Genomic DNA, 19,955 nt, shown 5'->3' on the forward strand with positions numbered 1-19,955 from the left:
TCGCCACTTGGCAAGGGAAAAAAGTCAAAAACCTTCCCCCATTATATTATGTAAGATAGTTATATCTTTCTTGAAAAGCTTGCTCGAGATAGGAGGATATTTTTTCCACATGTTAAGTTGCATGCTCGCAGCACGAGGGTGTGCCATACCTCAATATCTATGCCTCTCACCACATAATGGATTCTGTAGCAACAGTAGGACGCAACACAAGAGTCTGTCTATGTCTCATAATCCTTCCAACGATTCTTGGGATAGTTTCCTACTACGTAAAAATAATTCTTCTTCTTCTTCTTCTCTCATCTAGCTTGCGGGAGGTGCGTTTTGCAAGGAGGTCTCCCTCCCCTTCTCTCTCTCTCTCTCATATGTGGGAGGTCTCTCTCGTGCGGGAGGCTTGAAGTGCACAAAATCCAATCTCTCTCTCGCGTTCATACACGTGCACATCTCTGCTTCTTGTCGCAAACAAGGAGTGGGGTGTTTTTTGTATAGACAAGGCTCCTAGATGCACGAGAGGGGGTGAGGAGAGGAGGTCCACAACAAATTCACAACCTAGGTGATGTAATAAAATTATAATGGTCCCATTTCCCGAGGACGGTTTCAAAATTTGAATCCCTGCCTGTAACATTGTAATCCTATGGTTTGTTCAACGGGTTTATTCAGAGCCACCGACTACTAACTGATAGTGTAATGGAACATGCGAACGCCACGTGGGGCTAACGAAATCTTTAAGGGGCAGCTTCGAAGATCTTTTGCTTTTTGCACCCCTTCAACATAACTGCTTGACCTTGAGGTTCACAGTATCGATGGAAAGGGTTCTCCTGTGGAATCAGAATTCTTGAGCTTGGTCGCGGGTGAGCATCCTGCTTTCTGCTTTTCGTTTGCTAATAACGATTATGATACTGTCTTTCACTGTTTCATTTTTCCATTTTTGCTGTTGAATTGCACACATCTTATTTTTTTTAATAACAATCCCTTAAGAATCTCAGGAACCCTAACAATACCAGAAACCCTAACAACGTCAACAATCCCAGAAAACCTAATAATCTCAGAAACCCTAGTAATCTCAGCAAGCCCTTAAGAAAATCTTCGAAACCCTAAGAATTTCACAAATCCTAAAAAACCCTTTTGAAACAGGGAAGAGAGGATTGTGTGCTGTTTTTGCATATGTATAACGGGGTTATGGCATGGAAAGCTTCCTCTGCTTCGCTGCCTTCAGGATCCGCAGTCATGATTGTAAAAGAGGGTCACGCTATAGCCTGCCGGCAAGGACGATGTCAGCAACAGCAGTTTTGGCGGCACATAGGAGGTAGAAGTTGGCAGATCAACCCGCAGATTGTTTCATTCATTCACATTGCTAGGATTATTCCTGGAGGATACTAAAGCTTGTGAGAGGGCAGTAGTCTCCAACATCAAAGACCCATGCTGATAAAGTCTATGGTAAACGAGGATGCATATGATGGCCATGCTGTTGGGATCATGACATCATATGCAACGGCTGTGCTCAGTTTTTGATCCAATATCATGTTAGATGCCAAAAGTGCATGTATGGATGGGGCAACAGTTGGTCTCAGCAACAAGGAGAATGCAGCAAGGGCGGTTCTGAGAGATGCATGGCAGAATGGGCATCAATGTGTTGAGCTCAGACGTGATGGTCGCGCCATCATCTTCTTTTGTGCACTTTGTTCTACTCGGTGTTATAGTGATGCAACTTTGGCAGACCACCTCAAAGGCAATTTTCACACTCGGCGACTTGCACATGCATCAGGACAATCTCTCCTCTCATCTGATACTGAAGGGGGTCGTTTTGGTGAGACAGAACAGTTGGCAACTGGGATAAAAGGAAAGGTGAAGAGTGATTTGGCACCACTTTCAAAGTCCGCTGTAGTGGCGGATTCAACTGGGGTGTTTCCTGCATCCTCACTTGAGTGGATTGGATCAGGGCAAGTTTTTCTCAAAGAGGGGCAATCCGAGCCTGCACGGCAGGTGAAGGGGGTCTGGTGCCAATGGCTTGGAAGGAATGGGGCATCCGAAATGCATGATGGTCAGACAGGTAAGATGGCTGAGGAGTCCACATACGCAGTGGTCATTTTCCCTTACAGCGACGCCATTGGGCGCCGGGGAGATTGGAAGCCAGGTTGCTTGGTCAAGAAAGGCGAGGCTCCATCCAAGGAGAAGCTACAACAAATGGACCTTTGGAAGAGAGGCACAAAGATTGTTGAGCCAAACAGTCTGTTTTTGCTTGACCTCCTTACCAAAGAGGGTCTATTTTCTGGGGACCCCACCATTGCAGACGAGGAGCACACAGGGATTTTATTCTCAAAGGATCTATCAGAAAGAGCATTGCGCAAAGCACTGAAAAGGAGGAGGCTGAACTTGATGGAGAGGCTTTGTTTCATTTGTCATCAACAGATGCTCCCTGGCAAAGACATTGCCGCACTCTTGAATTTAAAGACAGGACAAATGATGTGCAGCAGCAGGAATGAACGAGGGGTAAGCGGCTGAATTTTTTATATGGAGTTTGTATAGGTGTAAAACTGAAAGAAAACCCTAACTGGTATGTCAATGACTTGCTTCGATTGTTTTGATGAGCATGCAAACTTCTCTGGTATAGCTATGCCTTAAAACTTGGGTGAACTGGTCACAGTAGATGACCATCTTATATACTGCCCTTATGAAATGTTTTACAAACCTCTCGCATGAACTTGGCCTCGGTGTCATGAACTTCTTTTATTTGATGAATGGATACAGGGAAAGAAATAATTATGGGGTAGAATGCTGGGTGACTCGTGAATTATAAAAGGATCTACTCTTGAGGGGGAAGCAGACCATGGTTTGCTAGCCAAAGAGTCCTGTATTAATAAATCTGCCTTTGCCTGTGTCATGCACTTCTAATGTTAACAGAGATATAATGCACATTGGAAGACTGCAAAACACAAGCATTCACAAGTACCCTCTTCTACTCCTTGTATCATGTACAACGGAAAGAAATACAAATTAATGTTTTCTCTGCACAGAAGGTAATTCCAAAAGGTTGATCTCCCTAGATCTCAGGCCTAATGCTCCTGTCCCTAAGCCCAAACACTGCTGCAGATCTGGCTTCCAGCTCTCCAATTTACTTGCAGACTAGCGCTCTTCTTGGTAGGACTCCTGGAGTATGAGATAATTGATCAAATGCCCAAAAACCCTATTTATAGGAGCTGGGAGATGCTGGTGGGCTTACTTTTTGCTGTTTTCTCCCACACATACAGTGTTGCAATGAAACGGGTTTCATTCCATCTGAATGAAACGAAACGTTTCATTGGAATGAAACGCGTTTCTTTCATGCTGCCTGGGAAAACCTTCAACGTTTTCTATCCAGAGAGCATGTTTTTTGAAAAAACGTCTATAGGCGACTGGGAAATCAGGTTGGTTGTGCTGATTTGTGCTTTTTTTCTTCGATTTTGTAAAAAACACACAGATTTTGAAATTTGGGGGTTTTCATGCCAGGGTGCCAATCCAGCCCTGCTTTTGTCAAGATGCCTCGCACTAAGGATGCCATGTGGGCCCATGTCACTTCCGTATCTAAATATGGTGGTTTAGGCACACAAAAGTGGAAATGCAATTTTTGTGGGGTTTGCTCAGGAGGGTCCATAATCCGTGTTAAGGCTCATTTCACAGGTTTAACCGGGGAAGGCATTGGTGCATGCAAACTTGTGCCTGCAAACATCAAAGCCGAGCTACAAGAATGGAAAAGACAGCAACTGGCAGGACGCGGTTGTGGGCTTGTGCTTGAGGATATTGGGGTTAGTGAGGATACATGTGAGGCATCAAAGAGAACACGGTTGGGTTCAGAGGAAGATGCACAGAGCCAAGCAGGATTTGGGGGTGTTGGTAGTTCCACTCCCACGGCAACACGAACCCCTTTGCCCGCAGCACCCAAAGCCTCTCTAAAGAGAGCAAGCATTCAAGCAAGCATGAAAAAGCAGGCAATTAAAGATGCAACTAGGGAACTCACTAGGCTTTTCATCCAATGTGCTTTGTCTTTTCACATTGTGCGCACACCACGATGGAAAAAGGCCATGAGAGCCGCATTGGATGTAAGTGGGAGGGACCCTCCTATGAGACCTTGCGCACTAAAGAGCTCAGAAGAGAGCAACAAGCAGTGGAGGTGGAGATGGAGCCATTAAAAGCCACACTTGGAGCAAGTATGGTTGCACATTGTTATGTGACGGGTGGTCAAATATACGCTAGAATACAAAGGACCACACTCCTAAAATTTAGGAGAGTTGCTATTTTTGGCCCGACTCCAATGGAAATTCTGTTCGCGTCATTACATCTGGAATTGAGCAGATACCAAGAGTTGGCAAAGTGCCTATGACAGAATGTCTACCAGTTGGGATATTTTTAGAAGTAAAGATTATGGAAGGACCCATCTCTTAGATTGGGACATGTGGCAAGAAAGTGGACCAAAGTGAGACAAGTGGCCTGACACTTGTTAGAAAAAGGATAAAAGTGAGACAAGTGGCCTCACACTTGTCACTTCAGCTATTGTGTGGCTCTCCACTTGTCATCGTAACCTTATCTTGCCATTTTAGCTCATGGGAGGCCCAAATCTATAAATTGGAGCCCTCTCTCTACATTAATAGAGGCTCTCTTGCTGCACACTAGCCTCTACCACCGTTACAGGCTATCCTAATGATGGCTACTCTCTTTCTCTCTCACTTGAAGGTTGCACATGAAGAATACCGGCTGTCGGGGACTGTTTTGGAGGCTTCCATCGTGAAGAAATACTGAAGGTAAGGGTATTTAATCATTTATTATGATTTCTAGTCATTGTACTTGTTGTACCAGCATCTGTACTTACTGTACCTATTGTACCAGTCCTTGTACTGGCTGTATCAGCTTTTGTACTTGTTGTACCACCCATTGTACCGGCTGTACCAGCTTCTATACTTACTGTATCTGCTATACCAGCCACCGTATCGATTGTACCAGCCACTGTACTGTCAGATTGGTGCATGCGGAAGCCACACTCATACACACGTAGAGAGAGAAGTTGGCGCAGAGAGAGGGAGAGAGAGAAGTTGACGAACAGCTAACTTTAGCAATGAATAGTTGAATAATACAATGGGTGGGCATGGGTATATATACCCTTACAAGTGAAATGGCCGACTACCACCCCACTTTGAGATACTATATTTAACACCCTCTCTGTAGCTCATAGTGGGCATAGATGAAGAAACCAAGTCGATGCAAATATGGACACCTCAGTACTGGCCGGATATTGAATACACCTCGGAAAATGCACCAAACAACCTGTCTCCTCAAGGAATGCCATCTTGAGCTTCAGCTGCCACATAGAATAATGAATTGCAGACAACTCCACATCCATGATCCCCCATTCGTTGAACAACTGAGAACACACACGTCCAAAATTCTCTGACAATGAACTAGGAACTCATCCCATCCATAGTCTTCTACCAATGAACTACGAACACATCACGTCCATAGATTTGTCAAGCTGTTCCATGCCAGATGCATGTGCCTTGAACTCCGACACACGGGTCCAAATCACCAAGACGGGAGCACAGACTGCCCCTCTCTGGGCGTCAAAAAGGTAAAGCCGCAGGCGCTCGGGGGTCGGCAACAACCGGACTGGATGGAGGACAGATCGGCACCATAGAAATCTTTCAACTACGGCCACGCGACGCCAGTCGTGCTTCACGTTCTGCAGCACCCCGGCCTTGCAAGAGTCGCAATCGTAGCATACAAGCCAACGCAGCTCTTGTTCTCAACTACTCCTACCTGCGCTTGAGGATCATTGAGCCAGAAGCTCTGATACCATGTCAGATTGGTGCATGCGGAAGCCACACTCATACACACGTAGAGAGAGAAGTTGGCGCAGAGAGAGAGAGAGAGAGAAAAGTTGACGAACAGCTAACTTTAGCAATGAATAGTTGAATAATACAATGGGTGGGCATGGGTATATATACCCTTACAAGTGAAATGGCCGACTACCACCCCACTTTGAGATACTATATTTAACATGTACGTACTGTACCAGCCATTGTACCGGCTGTACCAGCCATTGTACTTGCTGTACCGGCTGAATGGAGAGTTGGACTTGCTGTACCCTTTCTATTGCATGAAGACCCGTGGTTTTTGGGGAAGAATCAATACCGATACGGAGGTATATGGATTATATTGTTGGCTCGGCATTTCTACAGCCTATGTTCCGGCTTGGTTGCCTCGTGTTGGGCTGTGTTATGGCATTTGTATATGGATAATCCGGCATCTCCCGTGGGGAGAGTAAGGCCCTCAAAGCTTGTACATGATATTATTCTCCTTGGGTAATAAAATACTCCAAGGGGGGGTCGGCCCATTTTGGCCTCTATGCGGTGTCACACGTGCAAGCTCCATTTTCAGCATTTGTGGATGTTTTGACCAGCTTTATGTTTTATGCAAAGTGATGATGGATATGTGTTAAGGCTGTGGCCATGTTTAAATGTTTTAATATGCATTGATGGTATCAACAAGTGTGTCAAAGGCCCTAGTCCCCCGGGTACCGCCGTGAGTTTCATGTGGAGCTCATGAGACGATTGGAGGACGAGCGGCTAGTGTATCGAAATGCCAGCCACGGATTTGGTAGACAGACTGCATGCATGCGAGAGAGACAGCTTCGGCCAGTCTCATGGTGGGAGAAGTATGGGATCAATAGCCCTCACTTGGTGAGTACAACTCTAAAAGACAAGTCTGTTATTTACATAATACATTGATCAATGATGATTATACTTAGACTTTAGTACCCTGTACTTACAAAGTTTCTGTATTTTAATGGTAGAAACGCCTCACCATTCGAGTCCTCTCACAGGATTGCAGTTCGGGTCCTGCTGAGAGGAACTGGAGCACATGGACCCTCTTCCATACAAAGAAGAGGAATAGGTTGTCTACTGCACAGTTGGAGCGGTTGGTGTATTGCCATTGCAATCTCCGCCTAATTGAGCAGTCGGGCAATCCGATAGAGCCTCCTCAGGTCAATGTCGATAAAATCAACATTGAGAAGATGAAAGATGTTCGAGAGATCCTCACGAGGAGCGCGACATATATGCCATGTTGTATGAGGAGTTGATGGCACGTGCTCATGGCACACGAGCATCTACAGTAGCATTATCAGGAGGTGCTAGTACCAGTGCGGCAGTTGAGACGAGTGCGGCAGCTGAGCCAGCATCATCCTCTTCTGAGAGTGACATTGAGTCTACCGAGGAGAGTACTGATGAAGACATCGAGGATGTTGAGGATTGAGTGCCCAGTTGGCAGTGCCCACACTCCATATTGAGGACTCTAGTCTTTGGGGCTATCAAGCTCCTCTAGTTTACTATTTGTCATCATTCATGCATGATTGCATCTTTTAGGCTTCAACATGCTTTACTTTGTGTATTTCAGACTTCAGTTTACTTTTTTTTGTATCAGCTCAGGATTCAAACTTTTTGTGATCACTTTGAGTGCCATTATCGATGATGAAATCTAGATCTTGATTCTTGATGCTGCCAATTTATTTATGCCAGTTGGTCAGTGACTCAGTTGGGTGCCCACTGTAACTGGGTCACCCAGATTCTTTAGTTTTAGCTTGTAAACATGTTTTAATGTGTAAATGATGCATGTTTAATATTGTTTTGTAGGGAAGGCAACATATTTTTAACATATTATAAACTTGTATATAAATTTTGAGGCCTCTACCCCCCCTTTTTGTATGGAACGTTTTTGAAACTTGTGGAAAATGAATAAAACGTTTATGAAACACGTTTCATGAAACACTTGGCAACTACGCACACATAGGTGTGCACACGTGGCCGCCCATTTATTGATCATTGCCTGGCCTATTATGTGTGTGCCCTTCCCAATTACCTGGTTGCCCAAAATACTGCCCATGGAGGTGGTTTGCACAGCCTTATCTGTACCAGCAAGTGTGCTACATTCTCCCCCACTGAAATGACAGTTGTTCTCAGCCGTCTGATATTGTGATGAGTGTCGGAAATTCCAATCCAATTGCCTGCAAGGTATTGATTGGCCTGAGATATGGGAAATCATTGTACAGCCGCACAATAAATATGGTGGATGTTTGTGAAGTCTTTGTTTAAAGCTTTTCTCTAAGAAAGGGCTTTCTTCAATGGAAGGGGGGGGGGGGGGGGGGTGTTTCTTGGACAAGAGTTTTTTTTGGTAAGGTCTAAAACAACCTAATAATCAAACCTTATTTGCAATATCAGCTAGCAGCTAGCGTCGCCAGCCAGTCAGCTAAGAGCCAGCCTCTGCCGCCCATCTATGCCACCTGCACAGCCAGCACCGCCTGGTACAGCCTCCTGCGCAGTTAGCTCTGCCTGCAGCCAACTGCGTCGCCTGTAGTCAGCCTGTCCAGCGCTCAGCGCCTTGAGCCAGCCAGCCAAACTCCCCACAGATTCGCCACCAGCCTTTGAGCTGGTAGAATCTGAGCAACTTTAGCCGCCAGTGCCATCTTCAGCCACCACTGCCAGCTATTGTCGCTAGCACTGGCCATCACCTGTCCGTTGATGCCACCTGGAGCGCTATTTCCATCGCCCTTCTGGCATGCACCATCTATTTGTGTGGCTCCTTTGTAGCATGTGGAAGCTTCGGGGTTGAATTGGTAACTTCAATGCTCAGAATTCAGCAATCTTTCACGACGAACATAACGCACAAAACTGAAGTAGATCTGCAAAAAATAGAGAGAGAGAGAGAGAGAGAGAGAGAGAGAGGGAGAAGAGCAACACAGGATTGGGTCCCGAATACCCTCTGTAGGCCCCCACCTCGAATGGTGTATTTGCTTTATTAGAATGATGCAAATCAACAAAATAAAGACTGAAATCTTGACCTTCAATGTTCACCTTGACTGGAACACTCCTTTGGCTATCTTGGCCCTTGGAAGGCAGCAAATCCTTTGTGAAATATGAGATGCCTTCATCGTTTCTTGGCTGGAGTATTTATACTCCCAAAAGCTTCTAGTCGGCCAGCAACTAAAACTCCCACGACTTGTGTGAATTGTATTTAATGCCCTTTTATGTATTCATTTCACACTGTGGGTTGCTGGCCTTCCTTCACTTCTGTCGAGCCATCAAATTGGGGCTGTAAAGCCTGTGGAGGCTGCCCATTGGGCTGGCCCACAGTCTGGCCTAGCCTTTGGGGCTGGCCACTTGGGCTACCCAGGCCTGCCATGCTGGCCAGACCCCCCTGGGGCTGGCCGACAGCATGTTGGCCCAAGCATGGGCCTCTTGGCCCCCTCTAGGATGGCCTCCAAGCCTTCCCATGAGATATACAAGGAGTCTTACCTCCTTTTCGGGGGGAGCCATAAGGGCTGCCCCCTCTTCTATATGCAACCTAAATGCACCTAAATAGAACTGGCATCCACTTGCAAACCAGGAACATCTGACATCATACCAGAGGGAGAGACAGCGCGGACTGGCACTGCCTCATGTGCAGGACAATGCACACTTGACCTTGGATGCATAGAGTGGAACCCTGGCTGACTCGTCCCAAACTGGGCTCACATGGGACCAGTTTCCATTGCAGGTCCTGCACCTTCTTGTTCAAATATGCTTACGTGGCATCCAAGTGCGGGATGCACGTGACATCCCCTTCTGCTTAACTTGACGGAAGCTGCATAGCCTCCAAATAGTGCGTCAATAAAGCCGAATAGTCTTCGATGGAACCATCACTTCAGCTTCATCAATGATATCTGGTTCTGCTTCGTCTTTCACTTCTGAAGGGATTAGACCTGCATACGGTTTTAGCCAATTGACATGGAACACATCATGCATAGCCTAGCTTGGAGGTAACTTCAGCTTCATTGAAACCTCGTTAATCTTTCTCTGGGTGGGAAAAGGTCTGAAGCTCCTGAATGATAGCTTTGGGCATCGCTTGCTCACCGTTTCGATCTTTGCTTCATGATCCGAAGATAAACCCAATCTCCGTCTGAGAACTTCATATCCCTTCGGTCTTTGTTGGCTTGTCGAGTGTAGGCCTCCTGTGCTTTAGCCAACTTGTCTTTCATTGACTCCAAAATCTCTTGGTAAGACTTCGTCATTCTGTTCGCTTTAGGTACTGAAGACGAGGTTCTGGTCAATAGCGACTGGAATGGTCTTCCAAACGTTGCTTCATATGGAGTCTTGCCAATAGGTGAAGAGAAGGAATCATTCAAAACAGCTTGAACTAAAGGCAAATATGATTCCCACTTACCTTGCTGATCGTGGACATAACACTTCACATCAAGGGCCAATTGGTTGTAGATTTCTGTCTGGCCATCAGTCTTTGGGTGAAATGCACTGGAAAAATTTAGTATCAAAGTTATCAAACAATGTTCTCCAAAAATGACTGGTAAACTTGGCATCTTGGTTTGACACTATGGTCCTAGGGATCCCGCCAATTGGGTACTAATGCTGAATGAACAAACGAGCAACATCCTCGGCGGTCACATTGGCCCTGCAAGGAATAAGCATAACAAATTTGCTAAATCTATCAACAATAGTCAAGCACTGAGTATTTGGACTAGGAGGCAAGCACTGAGCATTACGCTTACTCGGACTGGGAGGCAGATTCGTGACAAAATCCATGGATATATCTTGGAAAGGTCCTTCGGGAATCGTTAAGGCTGTAATAACTCTATCTTCTTCTCACGAGGAGCTTTCACTTTCTGACAAATGCTACACTGTTGCACATGTGCAAACACATCTCGCCTCATTCTTGGTCAATAATATTGCCTTTCTAACTTCTCCATAGTCGAATTCATACCCCGATGACCACCAATGATGGCATCATGGGCATCATGGAGAAGAGTTGCCCTGAACGACTTCATGACACATAGTCGGCCTTTGTAGAAATCAAAAAGTGGTACGGTCCTGTGGCATCCAATGCATGTTTGCATTGTGTACCGAATTCCTTGGAATCCGTGTATGTGTGCTTCATGTTGTCTAGTCCCATACCAGGGAGGTCGAGTCTAGTGGTCTGAATCAAAGTCAATTGTCCCTTCCTGCTCAAAGCATCGGCCACTAGGTTAGAAGGCAGTTGATTCGAATGACTCCACGAGCATTGGAGGCATTCAAGAACCTCAAGGTGGCTTTGTCAGAAGCCCTTGGCTAGCGCTTGCCTCATGGGACGAGCCGTTCTAGGTGATCACCGATGCGAGTAACATCGCAATTGGAGGTGTATTACAACAGAATGACCATCCAGTAGCTTACATGTCTTGTAAGTTATTGCCCATAGAAAAGAATTACTCGGTCTACGATCGGGAACTCCTAGCAGTCATGCAGGCCTTGAAACATTGGAAACATTTCTTTTATGGCTGTGAATTTGAGGTTCGCATTGATCATCAGGCATTACGTTCGATTTAGACAATGCCAAGTGCACAGTGGAGTGACCGACATCACTGCTGGAGCCAAATCTTCCAGCAATTTGGTGGTATGATTGAGTACTTTCCAGGAAAGGCCAGTCTTGACACCCTTTAGCAGATCGATAAGATCCGCCGAGAGGTCAGAAAACTTGTCTATGTGGGTAGAGTATGCTTGGCATATATCACAAAGGTTCTGATGTGAAACGTAGTTTGTGGTACTTTCCAATTGACAATCTCGGCCACCTTGGTCGGATCTAGTCGGATGCCCTCAGCATTGATAATGTATCCAAGGTAGTGAACCTCGAACAAATAAAATTCCGACGTCTTCTCATTGACGTAAAGCTCGTTGCTTTCCAGCAACTTTAGGACTTTCTCCACATCAATGTTATGCTGCTCAACGGAAGCTGAAAATACTGGGATATATGAAGCCAGATTGCAACATGAAACCGATCCCGTCAAGTGGGAAAGACTCCGTTGGACACCCACACGCTTAATAGCACAACTTTAAAACCACAAATTTGAAATGGACAACTTAATACAACTTGAAATTTAAATGAAATGAAATGGAAAGATGGACCCCAGCACTGGGGCCGGAACGGGCCGACCCCCCCCCTCAATATATGATATATTTATTGGGAGTATTTAATAAATACAATGCTCCATGGGTTCCAAGAACCAGATAATGTCCATGTACATATGAAAACAGTACCAAACAAATAGGCTCGAAGTCAAATTTCGATGTAGAAGCTCGAAGCAGAACGACCACTAGTGTGGTCCAATCTCTACGGTCCTGTGCGCCTCACTGGTGTTCCGAGACCACGCACAAACAGGCGCTCTCGTACTAACGCCTGGCTCTCCCGATCTCAGCACCTTTGGACCGTGGTTCTCCAATAGAGCTTGGACAACCCGGCACTGAACGGGTGTTGGCCGTATAGGGAGTCGGGAATCCCTTACCAGATTTAAACACAAAATACTTTACTTAAATCTGAAATTCACTTACTTGTGGATAGCTGATAGAGAACCAATACTCGTGGATAGCTGAAATTCACTTACTTGTGGATAGCTGATAGAGAACCAATACTCGTGGTATGATGAAGCCACCCAGGAGATGCGAAGTCCCCTTGTAGAACGCCAGTGGAGAAGATGTAGCCACTTCACCGCAAAAGTCCACAGCCGCCTGCTGTGAGAGGAGGAGTACCCACTTGCAAGGGAAGAGAGAGACTTGGCTTGTATGGAGAAGAGGGATACTTGCTGCAGCCGCCTGTGGGGAGTAGAAGCTGCAGGCGAATAGGTGCAGTCGCCTGTATAGGAGGTGAAGCAGCCGCCTGCAGGAGAGCTCACGCAGCCTGCTGAGAAGGGGAACCGGTAGAGGGTACAGTCGCCACAGATGGTCCAGAAGCGCAGCCTGGACAGCATACAGGTGAGGTTGCCAATAGATGGTGGGCAGCCTGTAGCATGTGCAGTTGTAGAGCAGCCAGCCGCCTGGGAAAAGCAAGCGCAGCCTGCTATGAAGAGAAAGAGCACACACATGCCTGTATGGGAGTGAAACAGTCGCCTGCAGGAGAGGTAAAAGCATGCGCCTGGTTATTCAGAAACGCAGCCAGCAGCCTGAGATGCAGTCGCCTTTGATTTGGCTCAACCGGCAGCACGTGATGAAGGCGCACAGAATCAGAATACGTGCGCAGCCTGAAGAGATGTTCGCCGGACCGCCGGTTCTCACGTAAGGTGGAAGCGATGATGTCTACGCTTGAAGGAGGGACCTCTTCCTTTTGCATAAAAGATTTCAGCCTTTGAGATGCGGGATCTCCATGCTTCAAACGAGGTGGATTTTGGAATTTCAGCTCTCCATCATCCCCCTCTTTGATATCACCTTTGCGGAGGAGGTAGGCTAGTGCCAACTCCCTTGGTTTCTTGCCCACTTCATGAGCCATTGATTCAAAAGTTACATCCACCATTGCATCAGCCTTCCTGGCTTCAATAGCACTTTGCAGATGGGGATCTTCATGCAAAAACTTTAACTCTTGCTCTTGAGCCTGCAAAAGTTCTCTCATATGTTCCATTTCAGCCCTCATAGCATCAGGCTCTTGTTCAAGCATAACTGTCTTTCTTGGAGACAGTTGACCCTTTGATTCACTATCAATAACCCTTTCAAGAGGCTTGTGTCTACCTCGCAGGGCATCAGACCCACGAGAGGCACTAGATGGACCCCTCGAATTTGGCACTTCCAAAGGGTTGCCTTGGCTGTCCATCGTGTTTTAAGTTTGCTAAAAGCGGGATGTCCAGTACACAGGTTCGTTTCCCCACTAGGAAGAGGGAAACAACCGTGCTCTGATACCAATGAAACCAATCCCGTCAAGTGGGAAAGACTCCGTTGGACACCCACACGCTTAATAGCACAACTTTAAAACCACAAATTTGAAATGGACAACTTAATACAACTTGAAATTTAAATGAAATGAAATGGAAAGATGGACACCAGCACTGGGGCCGGAACGGGCCGACCCCCCCTCAATATATGATATATTTATTGGGAGTTTTTAATAAATACAATGCTCCATGGGTTCCAAGAACCAGATAATGTCCATGTACATATGAAAACAGTACCAAACAAATAGGCTCGAAGTCGAATTTCGATGTAGAAGCTCGAAGCAGAACGACCACTAGTGTGGTCCAATCTCTACGGTCCTGTGCGCCTCACTGGTGTTCCGAGACCACGCACAAACACGCGCTCTCGTACTAACGCCTGGCACTCCCGATCTCAGCACCTTTGGACCGTGGTTCTCCAATAGAGCTTGGACAACCCGGCACCGAACGGGTGTTGGCCGTATAGGGAGTCGGGAATCCCTTACCAGATTTAAACACAAAATACTTTACTTAAATCTGAAATTCACTTACTTGTGGATAGCTGATAGAGAACCAATACTCGTGGTATGATGAAGCCACCCAGGAGATGCGAAGTCCCCTTGTAGAACGCCAATGGAGAAGATGTAGCCACTTCACCGCAAAAGTCCACAGCCGCTTGCTGTGAGAGGAGGAGTACCCACTTGCAAGGGAAGAGAGAGACCTGGCTTGTATGGAGAAGAGGGATACTTGCTGCAGCCGCCTGTGGGGAGTAGAAGCTGCAGGCGAATAGGTGCAGTCGCCTGTATAGGAGGTGAAGCAGCCGCATGCAGGAGAGCTCACGCAGCCTGCTGAGAAGGGGAACCGGTAGAGGGTACAGCCGCCACACAGATGGTCCAGAAGCGCAGCCTGCACAGCATACAGGTGAGGTTGCCAATAGATGGTGGGCAGCTTGTAGCATGTGCAGTCGTAGAGCAGCCAGCCGCCTGGGAAAAGCAAGCGCAGCCTGCTATGAAGAGAAAGAGCACACACACGCTTGTATGGGAGTGAAACAGTCGCCTGCAAGAGAGGTAAAAGCTGTTAGAAGTCATTTCTTGTCTAGATTTATACACTAGGGGACCGGGAGGCCCACACGCAGATGTGGGATCGCGTCAACGCCAGGGTCCGTTCGTTTATTTTCCTCAACTCCACACCACAAGTAATCAATCATGTAAAGCACATGACGCTAGCCAGAGGTATATGGCAACATTTGGCCTCACTTTACAACAGGGTATCGCCCATGAAGAGGATTTCCTTGGAAGTACAGATGCGGGTTATGAGCCCTGCAAAGTCGTCGACGATGCGGGAGCATATTAACAAGCTGCAGGCTCTTCAGTAGGAAGTTCTCCAGGTTGGGAAGGAGATATCATCAGAGGACATGGCCATCACGTTGCTGTCACATTTGCCCTCTTCGTACTCAGCATTCTACTTGTCTTTGATTACCAGTGGCAGGCTCAGCACCATCACGTGGGAGGAGCTTGTGCCCATGGTCTTGGACCAGGAGAAACGATTCACGAACCCTCCTCAGGGTGGAGGTTCGGAGGCCTTTACTGGCCAACGGTCGAAAGGCCGTAACACGGGCAAGGGGAAGGCTTCGTCGGAGAAGTCTTCTGAGAAGATGTCCGTTAGTGACCGCGAGAAAGTGAAGACAGAGAGGACCTGTAATGATTGTGGCGAGAAAGGCCACTACTGGAGGCAGTGTCCCAAGCGGAAGACCGAGAAGGGTGAAGACTCCTCAGCAATCATGAAGACTCCGGCTTTTGTGCACCTGGAGGTGATGGACACCGATGCTTCATTTTCTTCAGGCAAGGAGGAGATTGGAGGATTCTCCGCAACGGATACTCGGGAATGGATTCTCGACAGTGGTGCTTCCAGGCACATGACTCCTTCCCGTTCCGGTTTACAGGATCTCTGCAGGCTTTCTGGTCATATTCTTACTGGGGATACGTCCACTATCCCAGTTCACAGTGAGGGCAGGATGGAGATAGTTCCCGATGGCAGAGGGGGGAAGCATTCCTCCCAGGTGTTGTATGTTCCGGCACTTGGTTTTCATGTGTTGTCAATGCATCAGGTTTGCAAGACTGGCGTACGGGTGGAGTTTGATGAGCATTTTGTTGCTCTCCGGGACAAAGCAACAGGCCAAGTGGTTTGGGAAGGTGGAGTGGAGAATGGAGTCTACAGGCTTTCAGCACTCTCTCTCCCAGGTCCTCAGGGTTGTGATGAGTGGCAGTCTGGTAATGGCTACTCAAGTGTGGATACGCTGTAGGTGCGGGCTTTCCGAGACCAGGTGGTGGATAGCTTGCCAGTAGATGGCAGCAGTTGGCAGGAACTTTCGAGTACTGAGGTTGGTAGTTCTTGTGTTCGTGAGTCAGAGGAAGCTGAACAGGTCACTTATGCTCTGATGTCTCGTAGTGTTCAGGACATAGAACTTCCAGTAGTAGAGGATGTTCTTTCCACGGGAACCTTTCGGAAAGCCAGGCAGGTGACAGGTGATAACTTACAGAAGGAGGTGGTTTCTCCAGGCTTTGTGATTCCGGAGTCAGAGGGGGTGGTTGACAGGTTTCATCAGGTTTCCAGGACTTATTTGTGCACCGTAACAGGTGTTGATCCTTGTGAGTAGTGTGATGTCTCTTTGACTCAGAAGCTGTATGGTTCATTGATCTGGTTGATGGACACCGGATTGGACGGGAGCTTCCTGATGAGGCAGTTGAGCTCTTGGTTGCAGATGTCTCTTTGTGAGGCAGGATTGCGTTTCCTGTGGTTTCTGCAGCATGCGAAGGATCATGGACTCTTGTACACAGGAGGGGGATTGTTGGATGGAGTCCGACTCCACGGTTGGAGTGACTCGGTTTGGGGAGGAGATCCGGACACGAGGAGATCTACTTATGGCCCAGGAGCAGTTTTACGGAGCAGGAGGAGGTTACATTGCAGGTTTGGGCTTCCACTGGAGGAACCCATGGTCATCCCGAGGCACTTTGTTCGTGAACAGATCGTTGCTGATGACATCTTGCTGGAGTTCTGTTCGACGGAGGACAGTACGGTGGACCTCTTCACGAAGTCGCTCTCTCAAGATTTGCTTAGGCGGCACCCCAGCTCCCAGTGGTTGGTTACACAGCTAGGAGCTGAGAGGGGGTGTTAGAAGTCATCTCCTGTCTAGATTTATACACCAGGGCCTTTGTTGTGGGTGTGCCCGCCCTTATGAGGTGTTTTCCCATTTTTCCCCACTCTCCGTATTTTTCCCTTATTTTTTCCCATTTTTCTGAGGCTTGGGAGGGCTGCCAGGTGATGCTAGGAGCACCCTATTGCTGGCCGACTGGATCTACATCAGTCGTGGGCTTCAGGGCTGCTGGCCGATTGGATTTGATCAGCCGTGGGCACCTGTTTTGCTGGCCGACTGCATTTATGCAGTCGTGGACCTTTTTATCAGTCGTGGGCTTTTCTTTATGCTGGCCGACTGCCCTCTAGGGGGGTATATATAGGTCCTCAGCCCCCATACCTCATTTGTATCATTCCTCGGGATCTTCTTGTCTATATAGAGTAGAGTTACACGCCTACATCTCTCTCTCTCTATTGTGCTGTTTTTCTGCCTGCGTTTTTGCTCGTGTTCCCAGATTTGGTCATCATCTCCGCTGCGTATTCTGACAAAAGCATGCGCCTGGTTATTCAGAAACGCAGCCAGCAGCCTGAGATGCAGTCGCCTTTGATTTGGCTCAACCGGCAGCACGTGATGAAGCACAGGGTGATGAAGGCGCACAGAATCAGAATACGTGCGCAGCCTGAAGAGATGTTCGCCGGACCGCCGGTTCTCACGTAAGGTGGAAGCGATGATGTCTACGCTTGAAGGAGGGAGCCCTTTTTTTAATAAAATAAAAGTGGAGTTTACTCCACGCTTGCATGTGGGTGGGGAGTTTGGGTAGGTAACCATGCCCACCCCCACACTCACTTAAAGTGGGGCTCCCCACCTTGGCCCCTAAGTGGGTGTCCAAAGGGGGTGCCCACTTTTAAATAAATGTGAACACCTAACCTTATAAAATAAAAGGTTAGAATATGAAACATTAAAACAATATGTGCGACATACTTACCACCTGTTCACATGCACCAAAACTCGTCAGAATACAGAGCAGACTTCACGACTCACTGGCAGGCATCCCCGCTCAGTAAGTAACACGTCAAGCAGGCAAACACACAAATACATGTCATGCGAAAACAGTTTCAAGCATGCAAATCATGTGTGCATGTGCAAATAGTAACATGGACATATCTCCTGTTCATGGAACAAGTACAAAATATCTGTCGGCACAAAACTGGCACGACATAAAAACATAAAAACCTGGTCTTCCTATGGAGTGACAGTCCCATAGGTAAGACACAGTTCCAGGCACGAGTCTCCCTATGGTGTGACAGTCCCATAGGCAAAACACGGCACGAATACTGGCTCTTCCCTGGCGTGACAATCCCATGGGTCGAACACAGTCCAGGTCATACACGGGTGGCACTGGTCTGGCTCCCGTCCATACGACACCATCTTGCTAACACGGGTGGCACCAGTCTGGCTCCCGTCCATGTCAGCAAAATACTGGCCTCTTCACACGAGACACTGGCCTGGCCTCAAGTGAACGAGACGCAAAAACTGGAGATGGACCAAATGGTCGGCCAATTGGTGACACAACAGTTCTTGGAGTTGGCGGTCCAACTTTGATTCCATTGCCTTGGAAAGGAGGTATGGAAACTTGCTCGGGGGATCTGTCAAATCCCCAAGGGTCTCCTCATAGGGCAAACCTGAAACAAGACTCCAAACCTTCAAAACAAAGCCATAAACCATGAAGGGGGTGCAGGCTTGACTCACCATCCAACCACGACAATAATGTAGGCATATGCTCACTTATGGTAGTGCTATGTGTGAACAAGGCTTAACCAAGGGCACTTTTTCCCATGTGGTTTTTCCCCTTGGATATCAAGTGTGAAAGGACACTCTACATATAATATTTTGTACTTCTATATCATATGGATGTGGCACACATGCAAGGGTTGACTTGCATTTTGTGGCTACCACACTTTTGGCTCTCTCTCTCTCTCTCTCTCTCTCTCTCTCTCTCTCTCTCTCTCTCTCTCATTTTCTGTGTGAGCTTCTTCTCCTTGCACCTAACCCTAATGTGCAGGTTTGTGTGTGTGTGTGTGTGTGTGAGTCCAACACCAACAATTGGTATCAGAGCACAGAGCACTGGAGGTTCTCAGATTCTGGAAATTCTGTCTTTGCAGTTTCCCGTGAATTTTCGTCGCCTGTGGATTTCCATCGAATAGATCCGTCGCCGGAACCAGTCCGTCCGCTGGTGGTTTGCGTCTGGCAATTTGTTCCGTCCGCCTCTGCTGTCAAATCCCCACCGGATCTCCTAGGGGGTGCAGGCCTAACTCACCTCCCAACCATGACAGCCGTGGGCCAGGCCACAGTCTTGGCTGTCCCCACCAAGCCACGAGTTGAGCTAACTAGGTTGACGTACCAACCAATCTCCTCCTCGCGACGTCCCATACCGCCACGAAGCTACCCTCACGGGCCTCGAGATTTCTGCCGGTCTCGGCTGCATAAAGCAGGTGCACGTCTCCACTAGATCCAGGCTCCAGACCATAGAGCTCTCACAAATCACGCGAGACTCTATATGACTAATGACTAACCTTGGCCACCCTTTTATAGGCTCTTGGCCGGTCATCGGGCGTCCATACTTGGGCGCCTACCCGTCCATACTTGGGTGCCCGCCCGTTAGTCTATCCCTAACTCAGCTCGCCAATCAGCCTGCCTAGCTCCAAGCTTCCCCGAACCTCGAAGCTAGTCTTGTATGCGTGTAGCACACGGTAGATACACACTGTGCACATGACATACTCCCCTTTCTCTAAAAGCTCACTCCTGAGCTCACTAAAAAGCCAGGGTAATCTCTTTGAAGAGTAGTCAATGTCTCCCATGTAGCATCCTCCTCAACACGAGCCTTCCACTTGATCTTGTATTCCGTGATAAGCGTATTACGCAATCTTCTTTCACGAAATCCAAGAATCTTTTCAGGTTCGTGCGGAACAAATGTCATATCCTCGACATCTATAATTTCTTGAGGAGTAACTAACTGGTCTGTTCCACCCAGTACTTCCTTAAGTCTACTGACATGAAATACAGGATGAACTTTCACATGAGAAGGCAAATCCAATTCATATGCAACTG

General features: G+C 47.5%; 1 protein-coding gene across 1 annotated transcript in view; it reads left to right on the forward strand.

The window, feature by feature from the left end:
- The first annotated feature begins 649 nt into the window (after positions 1-649).
- Positions 650-19,955, forward strand: part of LOC147616031 (acyl-UDP-N-acetylglucosamine O-acyltransferase) — a 55,770-nt gene continuing 36,464 nt past the window's right edge. Inside the window, exons 1-2 of the mRNA XM_086778683.1 lie at positions 650-848; positions 1,132-2,487. Of these exons, the coding sequence (XP_086634809.1) occupies positions 1,519-2,487 (969 nt within the window). The 5' untranslated portion in view covers positions 650-848; positions 1,132-1,518. The remainder of the gene's footprint in view (positions 849-1,131; positions 2,488-19,955) is intronic.

This window comes from Cibotium barometz, chromosome 39 (genome assembly GCF_041138505.1).
Source record: "Cibotium barometz isolate CiBa-2024 chromosome 39, ASM4113850v1, whole genome shotgun sequence".
NCBI lineage: Eukaryota > Viridiplantae > Streptophyta > Polypodiopsida > Cyatheales > Cibotiaceae > Cibotium > Cibotium barometz.